This window comes from Haliaeetus albicilla, chromosome 2, assembly GCF_947461875.1.
Source record: "Haliaeetus albicilla chromosome 2, bHalAlb1.1, whole genome shotgun sequence".
Lineage (NCBI taxonomy): Eukaryota > Metazoa > Chordata > Aves > Accipitriformes > Accipitridae > Haliaeetus > Haliaeetus albicilla.
Window position 1 is genome coordinate 65943854 of NC_091484.1, and position 12943 is coordinate 65956796.

Below are 12943 nucleotides of genomic sequence, written 5' to 3' on the forward strand. Positions count from 1 at the left end.
ATCTGAAGAAAAACGTAGGATGAAAACTCAGAAGTCTTTCATGTCATCATCTGACTTGAGCGGATCTTGTGAAAACATCAGGTATCACGAGATGCCTGGTGGAGTAACAAGTAATGGTTCCCCGGACACGGGGCTGTAAGTCAAAGCATTTTTTATAAACACACATATGTGGTTTTCTGTTATCAAGTTATCAGTGTAACCATTCAACTGCCATGACTCAGACCTCCAGCAGCCACGAGATTTGCTTAGATTACAGATTGTAGAAATGAAAAAAAAAACCAAAACCCACCCTAACGAAAAACACGCACGATCCCCACCTTTAGCATTAGACAGATACCAAAAAAGCGGCTCTGAAGACGGGGAAAGCGGTGCGCAGGGGCACGTTACCCGCCCTCCCTCCTGCTTTGACACCGTCAGTCTAACGGAGAGCTCAACAGCAAGTTCTCCAAGGATCTGTGCGTTGGTCACAGAGCTAAGAGGCACGGGGGCCAATTTCCGTCGGGTAGCTGCGTGCAGGCTTCTCGGCCGCGGGGCTGGCGGGCGGTGGGTCGGGCCACCGTGCTCTTCGGGCCTAGATGGGGGCCGAAACCGCCACCAGGCCCTGCGCCCCTTCCCCCTCGGAGCAGGGAAGCGCCCAGCCGGGCAGCAGCCGCGACCCCCTCGCCTCCCCCAGCCCACACCGCGCCTTCCTCTCGGACGGCGTAAAAACGCGGCTCTTCGACTGCGCCTAGGGCGGCGGCGGACGCCCGGAGCAGGAGGGCCGGCTTCCCGCCGGCGGGCCGCAGCCCCCTCAGCGCGGCGGGCGGCCCAACGGCCAGCGCGGCGGGCGCCCCCCCGCCCCGGGCGAGGGAGGCGGGCGCCGCTGAAGGCGGGCGCCGCCGGCTGCCGGGCCGGCCCCGTCCGCCCGGCCGGGCACCGCCGCGTCCCCCCCGATCCCCCACCCCCGCCGCGGAGCTCTCGCAGCCCGCCCGGCGGGAGGCGTCACCGCCCGCTTGAACCGGAACCGGTTAGCGGGGGCCGCCCGGGGCGGCTGCTGCTGCCGCCGCCGCTGCCGGTGCTGCTGCGGCTGCCGCGGAGGCTGCGGCGCTGCCGCGTGGGTGCGTGCGTGGAGCGGGCCCGGCGGCTGCGCGGGGGCGGGGGAGGAGCGCGGCGGCCCCGCCGCCGGCGATGGGGCTGTGCTTCGGCGGGCCCTGCGCTGCCTGCCCGCGGAGGAGGGCTTAGCTGCCGCAGCCCACGCCGGCGGGCCGCGCTGCGGGGCTGCCTCCGCGGATGAGCCGCCGGGGGGACCCGCCGGCCAGTGCAGCCGCAGGGCGCCGCAGCCGCCGCCTCTTCCCCCGCCGCTCCCCCTCGCCGCCGCCGCCGCTGCCCATGGCTTCCCGCCGCCCCTGCTGACCGGCCGCCCCTCGCCTCCTCCCGAGCCGGGGCCGGGGCCGGGGCCGGGCCGAGAAGATGGGGAACACCACCTCCTGCTGCGTCTCCTCCAGCCCCAAGCTGCGCAGGAATGCCCACTCCCGGCTGGAGTCCTACCGCCCCGAGGCCGAGCTGAGCCGGGAGGACACGGGCTGCAACCTGCAGCACATCAGCGACCGGGAGAACATCGACGGTGAGGGCGGCCCGGCGGGAGCCCCCGCTTCCCTTCCCTTCCTCCCCCGCCCTGCGGCGGGGCCACGGCTCTGCCCCGGGCGGCGCTCCCCCCCCCCCCGCGGGTGGGGCCGGTCGGTGCGGGCGCTGACGCCCTGCCCGGTCTCGGTCCCCACGGCCGCCCCCGTGGGGCTGACGGGGCGGTCGCCGCGCATCCGCGCGGGGCTCAGCCTCCAGAGCCGCCCCTCTCCCCGGGGAGAGGGACGCCGGCCGGCGGCCCCCGCCGCATCCTCTGGCAAGGCGCAGCCCGCTGGTCCCGGCTCTGCGCTGCCCCAGACCCTTCCCCCCGCGCCCCCCCCAGGGCGGACAGCCGCCCGCAGCGGCGGGGGCCCGGCGGGCTCCCTCGGGGCTGGGTTCCGGCCCGGGGAAGAAGCGTTCCGCTCCGTCCCTGTTGCTGGCAGGGCTGGGCAGCGCGGTCCCCGCTGTACCCAGCGAACGTCACCTGCCGGTGTGGCACCTGCCAGGCCTCTGCGGGGCCGGGGCTCTGAAGGACGAACCCAGGCAGCGGTGGAAGCGGGAGAAGTGTTTCCCCTGACGACCCTCTCTCCCGTGACTTTTTCTTCCCCCCGTGGCTGCCGCGATGAGGCAGCGCTCTGCGAAATCACGAGTACCTGCCTCCTTTCCCTCTCCCTCTCTTTCTCTGCAGTGGTGTTCTGAAAAGCCGTATTCCTCTTGGTGCGGTGACGACTACGTGCTGCTGTTTTGGCTGACCAGGATACAGCTTAATTTTAAAGATGTGGTTTAACGTATGTGTGTAATTCAGGTTTTGATTAGCCGAAGTGTTTAGTCCTAAAAGTTTACTTGGTAAAAGGTCAGCTATCTCATGGATTAGCTTACATGAACTGCCTTTGGTAGAAAGCCAGAAAGAGTGACTTCGGTGCGCTTCAGTTCGCCTGCCACATCTTTTTAGTAGCTTATTCGGTGGCGATTTTATTGCAGAGTTTTATGTTAAGTCGGTTCTTTGACGCTGGCAAAGTTACGAAGCCCATAGAAGCAGATGGGTTCCCTCTCTGGTTAAGATTATTTCTTTTAACGAGATACGTTCTGGAAATACGAATGTTTTTCAACTGTCTTCGCTACATGCGGCTGAAAAATTGGAGCATAACATGATCAGTAGGTGGAAAAAAATACATAATGGTCTGGTCTGAGAAAGCCAGGGAGATGAAAGAACCAATTGTTGATCTATGAATGATTAATTCTTCCAACACCAGGGTTGTCCAGCATAGCAGCATGCAGCTCTCTCTGATGGTACGGATTTCTCCATCTATACCAACACAGAGTTTTTGGTCAAAGATCTGCGGGTTTTGTGCCTTGTTCTTGACGTAGGTTTTTTTCAGGGTGGGAAGAAAGGCATAGGTGGAAATAGTAAGTGCATGTGTGCTTGTTAAAATGTGCGTGTACTGCAGATAAGTTCCTGCATCTTGGTAGTTACTTGCAAAAAAAAAAAAAGAAAAATCTTTGTTGGTCGTTTCATTTGTTGGATCAAGGCACATGTGTATTCTGTCCCTCTTCTTTAAACTGTGGCATGTTTCAAGCTTAGAGTTGTAACCTGTTGTTAGAACACAGAGAATACCTTTTGTATTATTCTTTTTTAAATTTTGTTGGTTTTGATCTGGGACTATTGTCAGTGCAGTGTCACATTTTCAAATGGGCAAGCTGTCTTTAATTCTGAAAAAGAGCAAACAATTTTGGCTTCCCTTTCTGTGACTTACTGTAGTCTTGCCCCTTTTTATGGATAAAGTCTGAGAAATAAGTTTTCACTGGGGAGACTGATGGACAATAAATGTGTGTACACACAAAACAATTGGAGATACTTTGGGTAAAGCGGCTTTTTGAAGCGTGCTTTGTTGCAGGTCTGTTACCCTGGAGTCAAATTCACTGAAGGTCTTTTGGTGAAAGATGATAGACTAATTACTAAATGTAATAAGATGATACTGTCTCTCAAATTTTATTTCCTATTAGACTAGCTATTATGTTTTTGTTGTTGGATTGTTTGACGTTGTATGGCATACAGATGTTTACAGATGAGACACTGGGGTGGGGAAAAACTTCACAGTAGAGAACTCTAATGATATTTTTATCATTTTACAATGATGTTCTTTACAATGAAAGAACAATAGTCTGGTTATCTGTGCCATGAAGAGAAAATGCTGGGTATTGATTCCTTAGTGTTCCTGCAGGTCATAAAGTATTTTCAAGAGTTTCTCAAATTGGTAGTGGTGCCAAATGTACTTTTTTTTTTTTTTTTAAATAAGTGATACCAAAGACTGATACACTGAAAAGAAACTTTTTTGATACTTCAAATTTATGTTTCTTGCTGTTCTTCGAGCTTGCCCTTCCATCCAGCTCAGTACATGTGGCAGTGACAGCCAGGCTCCCAAAGTGCAAATTTGTGTCCCTAGCAAGCAATTACCTTGTGAGTGGTACTTTCGGGGACTGTGACAAATCACGACATGCAGTGTCTGAGTTAATGTGTTTCATGTGGACGTTGCTCACATGCTTATATTCATGGAAATTCATGAAACATTTTATTTTTTGGAGTGGGTGAAACTGCTTGAATAAAACAAGAACTTCTGGAACCTTTAGATCGGCTGTGGGCTGCTTAAGGTTTTAAGAGATGAGTGGTTTTCACAGTTGCAGACCCCGTTTCTAGCAGGATGAGAAGGAGAAAGAAAAATAGGGAGGGATGTCAAACCTTTGAGTGATTTAACTGGAAGTTTTCATACTAGTAGAACTGTTTGACGTTTGCCAGTCTTATACACTTCATAAGGAAACGTTTGTCAAATCTGCCTTCAAGATCATGCCTTTGAATTGTCTCCTGTAATTCAAGTACAATACCCAATCCAGTAGCAGTTTTTCAAAGAATGGTTGTAGGAATTCTGCTTCAGTTGGAATGGGTTTTATAGCAAGATTTTACCTCTACGTCATTGGTACCTTGTCAGAAAATTCCAATTTCTCTAATATTTCACAACTGTTTATAAGGTGGTATCTGAAAGAGATTTGATTAGGAGGAATTTATCAAATGACTTATTCTGGAGAAAGATAAAGATAATGGTGAATTTCTCTTTCTTCCCTCCTCTCCCCCCCCACAAATTTCTAAGAAGGTAATGGATTTCTATAAAAATCCACACATGTGCAAAATTGCCTCTCTGAATATTATGCAGTCACCAGAATGCTTTTTTTCCATTTTTTTTTCTTTTTTATTTTGTTTGTACAGGCTCATGATAAAGAAGAACACCTGACAGATTTTTACTTCTGTTTTTTTTGAGAAAGAGCAAGAGAATAATTGTAACATAGAGAGGTTACTGTCTGGTTTTGGTGATTTATTGCTAAGGGGGAGCTTCAACGTATTTCAGTGCTTCACATTTAAAAATTTACTTTTAAAAAAATTATGGCAGTGGATTCAAGACTTGCAGATTCCTAGCTCTATCTGTTTGTCATCAAGACATTTTTTTACAGCAGCGTTAATTACAACAATAAGTAAAAATGGTAGAAACCTTAACGTATCAGATTCTGTATCTCATTTGCATATAAACTTTTGTCTGTGCAAGCCGTGTAAGCATCTCGGTGTATGCATTGTTTAAATCCTGGCTAGCTGGACTGACCATAGTCTGGACTCCACTTACTCTTTATTTACATCAGCAGGTCACACAGTCAGACCCACGGTTTAACTTGAGAAAAAGCAGCGTGTGGTGATGTGCTCAAATGTGATTGTTTGAAGCATGATTTCTGTAGTAAGCTTTTCAAGTATGGAGCTGTAGGGAGGGGGCGAAGGGATGTCTTACCACAAATATGATGGCATGAAGCAAAGCTGATACCCTGTAATGAAATTGGCCAAAAGGCTGTTCTTGAAATAGAGACTAGATGGAGAGTTCCTCGGCTATTTGAAGGAAAGACAGTTCTTAATGATTAGCCCCTCTCCTGTCTCATCCTCCATCACCCCCAGCCCCACAAAATTCAGATTTTCTTCTCCCCTCTTTGTAAACTCCTGTTAATGTCACTAGGTCATTTTTCATGTCTAGCTCAGATAATGTAATCCTGTGCAACTGTGCATCACTGATCAACCTCTGCAGCCCTTTTCATGATGGGCCAATCATGTTAATTTTTTGCTGCATAGTGCACAGGCTTCTAAGAATGGACTGCTTTTTAAAAAGCCATTTGTTTGTTCATTTACATATTTTTTCCCCTACCTTCTTGAAACTGGCACATGGGAGTCTCTGAAATGAGATTAGTTAGTATTTGTGTATCTCTGTCTACTGCGTTTTATAAGAATTATGATATTTTAGCAAAATACAGGAAAGTTTTAAAATGTCTGCCCCATATACCTAATGAAATTTTGCTGAAAGGGAATACTGGTGTTTTCAAGAGCTAGGGCATGATGGGTTGCACGTTGTGAAGGAACTGACCTACATTCACAAAAGTCAAGATACAAGCACTTCAGAAGCAAATTAAAGATCTAATATGTTGCACACAGACATTCCTGCTAACACCTGGATCATAAAAGGATAGCCATTCTTTAAAAAAAAATAAAAATAGTCTCTTTCAAAAATTTTCTTGTTCCCTTAGCCAGAATCCCTGCACAGAGGTGATCTATATGCTTTTCAGTACTGTTGTTTGCGTTACCTACCTAAGCATTTGTCAGAGGTCACGTATCAAGGTACCACTGCAATCTTGTGCATCAAAAAATTAAAAATGGAGCCTGCTGTGGCCTACATCACTGAACTTAGCCCTATACTGCATGCTGCCAGTGATGCATACCTCACAGCTTTCTTTTTTATTTCTATCAGCTTCATCTGTTTATTCTGTGCTGTGCCCTGTTTCTCAGAGGCACCATCATGTTGTACAAAGCCTTCCTAAAACCTCACTTTCACGTTGTTCACATCAAATCACTAAATTTACACCCTTTATGAAGTCAGTATTTTTATATTTAGCTGTAGAAGCTTTCAGGTGCACACATGCTAAGACTAATCATATTTGAACTTCTAGCAAATTTTATTGGTGTACTGCCATCTGATTAAGAATTTCTTTGAAAGTGAGTTACACAAGATCAACAGTCTTGGCTGCTGAATTGGTACTCGGAACAGAATGACAAGACTTAAAATTATAGGTCTCTGAAAATGGAATGTCTACTGTGTTTTGAGGTAGGTTTTTTCCCTTAGATTTTACATGTAATAGGAGTAATATGTTTAAAAGGAACGAAGACCTCTCCACTGTGTGGTCATAGCTCTTTTACCTAATTTTATGTGCGTGCTGAAGGTTTTTCAGACTTTCAGGGTATGTTTACTGCGTCTTCAGGCCTTGCTCAAGGTCGGACGGTACAAAAAGCAGTCCTGAAGTTTGGCACCCACGTGGTGGGACACCATTTTCTGAAACGAGGTGCTGTTTGCTGTGCACATACAGCAACTTACTGACACTGTGAATGCCTTTTTCTAGCTGCTCCCTGTATCATGAGGTTGGAAGGGGAATAAGTGAGCAGTGCCTAGCGCTGCCTAATAGCTGCCCTTGTCCTGCCAGCCAGCTGCAGATCAGGCATAGTCTAAATAACTTCCTTGTTTAATATCTTTGCCAGAATATGAAGTACACTTTACAAACTGAAAATATAAACAATGTATAGCCTTTCTCTGAGCTTTCTATGTAGAAATGAATCGGCATTACTTTTGCTTCTTTATTTTTCTTTTGAACTGGGATAACTAGAGCTTTTAAAAATCTATTAATTTTCTGTGTGCATTCTGACATATGGAGTGATCTTTTTTACTTCATCCTGCAGAATATTTAATGTATGTGCTATACGTCTCTGAAAAGTATGTGACGAGCTAGTAAATGTTAATAAACTTTTTAAATTTAGCAATTTGTTATTTAGATAGAATACTCCCAGCAGTATGCTTAGGTGGTGCCTTCAATTAGTAGTTACCACTTCCTCCCTATCTTCTGTAGCAGTTTTGTCTCCTTACAATCCAACTTTAAAAGCAAATATTCCAGAATTGCTGAAATGTACTGTTGGGATTTTCATGTTTACCAAGCTGAAACTTTTTGCAGAAGTTGACCAAAATTCAGAGATGGTTTGACTGAGCTCAACTTAAACTGCTGCTTGTGTAGACCCCACTTGTCATCATAAGCCATGCCCCCAGCCAGTCGGCAGCTTCTGACCTTCTTCTGGGAGGACTAGCTTAAATTTAGAGTGCTCACTAGCCTGAACTAGATGGAGAAAGAATGCAGCAGCAGCAGTCTTATCTTGAAGACTAGTCCTCAGCTAGTATAGAAGCTGGCCAAGGAGCTGTGATTGGCATTACTGAGAAATTAATAGTGAAAGCTGGTTGGAGAATTTGCATGAAATCCTTTTTTTTTTTTTTTTCTTGTTTTCCTTTTTTTTTTTTTTTTGTTTCCTTTCTCACCATGCTTGTAACATTTTAGGCCTGCAAACTCTAAAGGATTTATTAGACCAACTATTATTCAGCTAAGACAAGTTTCTCAGATCAGCAAGAGTGTACATTGTCCAGTAACTGGTGTTATTTCTTTGCAAAATAATTCTATTTCTGTTAAGTCAGGCTAATGTTGTAACCATTTTGCTGAAGTATCTTTGCTGTGCTCTCATAGATGCAGTTTGCACTGCAGAAGTTGTGCTCTTGTCCTGTAGCTCATGATGGTTTGAACAAAATTTATTGATAAAAGCAATGTTTTTGTCACCGTGAGTGGCACTTTATTACTATCTTTGTTGGTGCAAAAATGTTGCAGAAAATTGTAATATTTGAATGCTAAGACAAGTTTATGGAGTAGAGCTAATCCTAAGATTAAAAGTGTATTGTCATCTACCTCGTGTAACACTTCCCACATTCTTCTCCACTGTGGTTCTTAGAGGGGAAGAGCATCTGCACTGGTACCTGTGTGATATCCTTCTCGCTTTGCAAGGAGAATTTTATTTTTAAAAGAAAAACAACCCAGCTTTAGTTAAAAAAAAAATTGTATCTCAGGCTTTTTGCTTGCTTGTTTCTTTGTCTGCAAAATTATTCTTGTATTCCTGTGGCTGAGGTCCAGAAGAAATCAGATGGGAAGTGAAAAGATTTAGTTTCAACAGTATGGAAACCAATATGAGACTGTGTTGAAATTTTAAAAGCTTCTTTTCTTTGCTGTATTTGTATTTCATTAAGAGTGGGAATTGATGAGTTATTCCTGAATCCAAAAGTTGGATTGTAAGGAGACAAAACTGTTACAGAAGATATAGAGGAAGTGGTAACCGCTCCAGGTTTTTATAAAGCCAGGCTACCAAAAATGTCATGATAAGGTGCATTGTTACTAAATGAACATGTGAGACTGGTGGTACAGGGATCCTTTTCTAGATTTGGAGCAAAATTAGTGGATTATTGGTGTACTTAAAATTGTTTCTTGTATGCATTATATCCCAGCACATTAGTATTCTGGGAAATGGTACCTTTTTGTTGCTGTGTTGTTATTTGTGTTATGACATCTTACTGAATGTTTCCAACTGATAAAGAAACTTATTACCATCTTTGTTCCTGGAAAGAATGTGTTGATTTCAGATATTGAAAGTAATACTGCATGAGAAAGAAGCTGTACTTGATCAGCAAAGATATTTTGAAATACTATCCTACACTTTGTCGCTTCTATATGAACTCTCTAAGGAGAGGTAGTTTAGGAATTGTGAGTATATGTGAGGCTGTATATGTGAAATGACTGGCAGCAGTTACGCCTCTGTGTTGTAGTTGTTTGGGGGTTTTTAGTGTTTATGAATAGTTCCATTTTACACCTAAATATACTGTGGTTTCTTTATCCTCTTTTCTGACCTTCTTAAGGAAGGAGACTGCATTAGTCGAAGATCCAAAGTTTGGGAATTGTAACTGGTCCTGAACAAGGCAGGACATGCTTCCCTGCTTTGGCTGAAAGAAACTTTCAGGCTGTGGTCAGTGAGATCTACAAGCAGTAATTACATGTCTGAACTGCTTTGTGAGCTGTGTTATTTTGTAAAATGATACAAGTGATGTAAAAAGGTCTTTCAGCATTTGAAATTAATTAGAGCTCTTGATTCCTAGGCTGATGTTCAGAGTTTTAGATCTCATCTGTTTTTGTAGCTTGAAAAAAGTTGTATGTTATAGTATCATACATACAGTATATTCAGTAAGCTGGAGTCTCTATTAATTTGGTGTCTGTCCCCCACACTTCCTCCTCAAAGAATTCTGTTAAAATAACCAGTGTGAAATACAGGTTAGAAGAAGAAAAAGTTATGATTGAGAACATGCAGATAATCGTAATAGAAATTTTTATTTCTAGTTGGTCTGCTTGTTACAGGATTGCAGTCTCCTGTGTGTCTGGGAGATAGTATCACAGCTGTTATGAATCAGGATCTTTATAATCTGTACTGATACCTGTTTGTTTTGTTTGCTTTTCATTTTGGAGGACTTGAAAGGACTCATTTTGGTTTTATTAGTTAAGTTTCTGAAACTATATAACTGAAATCAACAGAGATAAAATTCATAATGGTAAGTCCAGTTATTGCAGAATGTTTTGCCTAACCATTCAGTGCATTATTCTACTGTGTCTGTACTTAGGAGAAAACCCCACAGTTTCAGACCTTATTAGAAATAATTTTATTTCTAGTTGCTAACACAGTTTCAACTACAGCTATAGGCAGGATCTTAAACTTATTGGATCCCCAAACTCAATAAAGTCTCTTGAGGATGCTCTTGCTTTCATTTGAAATTCTTTGCCATTTTCACTATTAAAATAGGGAATGTGATTAACCTCGACGTAGTTGTTCAGATATATGGTTTGAAATTCTAGTATTTCAAATATTAAATAGTAATCAGTGAATAGATTTATCTGCATTTGGAATGAACATTTCCTGAAAAGGGATTCTGAAATGGAGATACAGGAGTTTTCTTCTGATTAGTGTTTTCGTATTTCTTGCTATGGGGTCATATGTAGTAGATTTGAAGTTCAGACATTAAAATAAACAAAAAGATAAAATCCAGCTTCACGAGTGAATGACAAGATTTTTTTGTATGTGCCCCTACTATAAGCCATGTGTCAGTCCCGCCTGATGATGTGTTCATAGGGAGCTATGAACACATAGCTCTCAGTGGCACTTTGTTCTCAAAGCTTTTTGTTGTGACTATTCCTACCTGGCAGAAATCCATATGCATTTTATTCAGTCAGTCAGTGGAGGTGGAAGGGGTGTGAAGAGTTTGGAAATGCAATTTTATTTTAAGCTTTCAAACCATGCTTCCTGCAGCTAAACGTCCTCCTCCTTTTTTGGGTAATTCATTTGAGATGGTAAGTGTCTAGTATACTGCATTGACAATATACAGTTATCCTCTCTGTGTCCAACATAGAAAGAAATTGGAACTGTAATTTTACTGAGCCGTATGTGTACTTTTTCAGGGGTTTAGGTAGGAGAAAGGTTCCTCTTGCTGAGGTGGTCCTGCAGATCCAGTCTGTGATAAAAATAATATGCAGTAGGAGGGATCTAACTGATTGTTTTGTGGAGAAAAACAAACCAAAACTGCCTTTGAAAGCTAAAGCAAACAAAAACAATATTTAAAGTTCCATATATAAGCAGTGATATAAATTCTACATCTAGGAACTTGTTTCCCCTTGGCAAAATGGATATTTAAGTGAAAGGGACATTGCCAAGTTAAATTTAACTGGAAATGAATGTTTTGTGAAAAGTAAGCTCTTGACCTTAAGTCACATTTCTTTAAAAAATGTTACAGTAAACAGTTATTTTTATAACAAGTATTTGAATCACAGTTTATGCAATCCAAACACTGAAGCTTTATGTTACTACATGAGAACCTGAACTTATATTGAACAACTGATCTTATATTTTCACATATCTGGTTATGTGGTTTCCTTTTTTTTTTTTTTTTTTTTCCTTTTCCTTACTGCATGCTTTAATTTTTGAATATAAATTTGCAGTTCAACAGCAGTGAAGTTGTGCATCAGCATGGGTAGAAAAGGAGAAGAGATCTTAAGGGAGCCATCAATAGTTCTTTTGTCTCAATGATTTTGTGTGGATTATCTCAAAATGGCTTCACACGGATATCAATGTATTCGTTATTCTAGAAGAAAATTGTGTATTAATACTGGCTTGTACACAGTGGTTATTCAAGTGAAGTATGGTACTTTTTGAGGTTGTGACTTCTGCCAAGTATCGGATGCTAAAGAAAAGGTAGTTGCCCACTGTGGGCAAGCCACTGCATGATGGAACTGGCACGTGCAGCGAGGTCCTGGGCACCCCGCTGATGTCTCCATTTCCTTCTGTTCCTGGTGGCCACAGTTAGCTGAGGGCCTCTTCTGTTACTGGGTTGCTGGATAACTGTGCGATGTAAACCCAGCATGGCAGTTGTCCTTGGGATATTTGTGAGCTTCAGGAGTCTCTGCAAGTGAAGGCTAGACCTCCTGGCTTTGTTGGAAATACAGGCTAGGGTTAGGTAGCAGACTCTTCCCCTCTCTGTCCAACTTTTTTGCGTGTGTGTGTTCTTTAATGAAATATTTGTACCTAAGATATTATATGTAACAAATGCTTTGGAAAATAGCATTTTTAAAGTAAAATGTTGTTTTCTCTTTTTTGTCATGTTGCCAGTAGAATGTTAAAACTAGCTTTCAGCTGAAAGATACTGCTTTTTGATCACTGCCCTCCTCCATACCTGTAGCTTTAGCAAGATTGTCCGAGTTTTATCTCCTTCCCCCCTCCCCCCCTTTTTTTGTGTGTATCTCTGTCATAGTCTGCCTTACTTGCCTCCTGCCTGTGCTTCTCAGCCCAACCTTTTCTACCCACAACACACAGAAGTTCCTGTCTCTGATCTCATCACCTCTTATTTGATCCCTTATGTTTTGCTGTGCTTTTTGAGTGGTGAGAAGTACGCAATACATAGTCTATTCTAGAGTAGGGTCTGTGTGATGACTCCAGAATGGCATCATAGCTTTCGGTGTTAATTTCAAACTCCTAGATTACATCATGTTTGCATGTCAACATTTGCTGCACATTCCTCGTTTCCTACCCCTTCTGCATGTTTTACAGTCAAGCAAATAAAATAATCCTTGTTCTCTCAGATCTGTGTGACAGTTATCCACATATTGGTAAGATTTCTGTATTTCCCCCCTGCGTCTTTGGACTTTTAAGTAGCATCGAACGTATTTTTTGATCTCTGTAATTTTCTTAATGAGTTCTGGAAATGTGTACTTTATGATGCATTTATGTCCTGGACTACAGTTTGGGATTACAAATAAACTGCGGTGCATGAGTTGTAATTCTTTAAACAGGTTCTGAGGCTGTGTAGGTTTTTTC

The 12943-nt window shown here is 43.6% G+C and overlaps 1 protein-coding gene across 2 annotated transcripts in view; it reads left to right on the forward strand.

Moving 5' to 3' along the window:
- Positions 1-1011: 1011 nt before the first annotated feature.
- Positions 1012-12943, forward strand: part of CCNY (cyclin Y) — a 130502-nt gene continuing 118570 nt past the window's right edge. Inside the window, exon 1 of one of the 2 annotated variants that reach the window (XM_069778139.1) lies at positions 1012-1603. In XM_069778139.1, coding sequence (XP_069634240.1) covers positions 1450-1603 — 154 coding nt within the window. In that variant the 5' untranslated portion in view covers positions 1012-1449. The remainder of the gene's footprint in view (positions 1604-12943) is intronic. The other variant, XM_069778142.1, reaches the window with a different exon arrangement.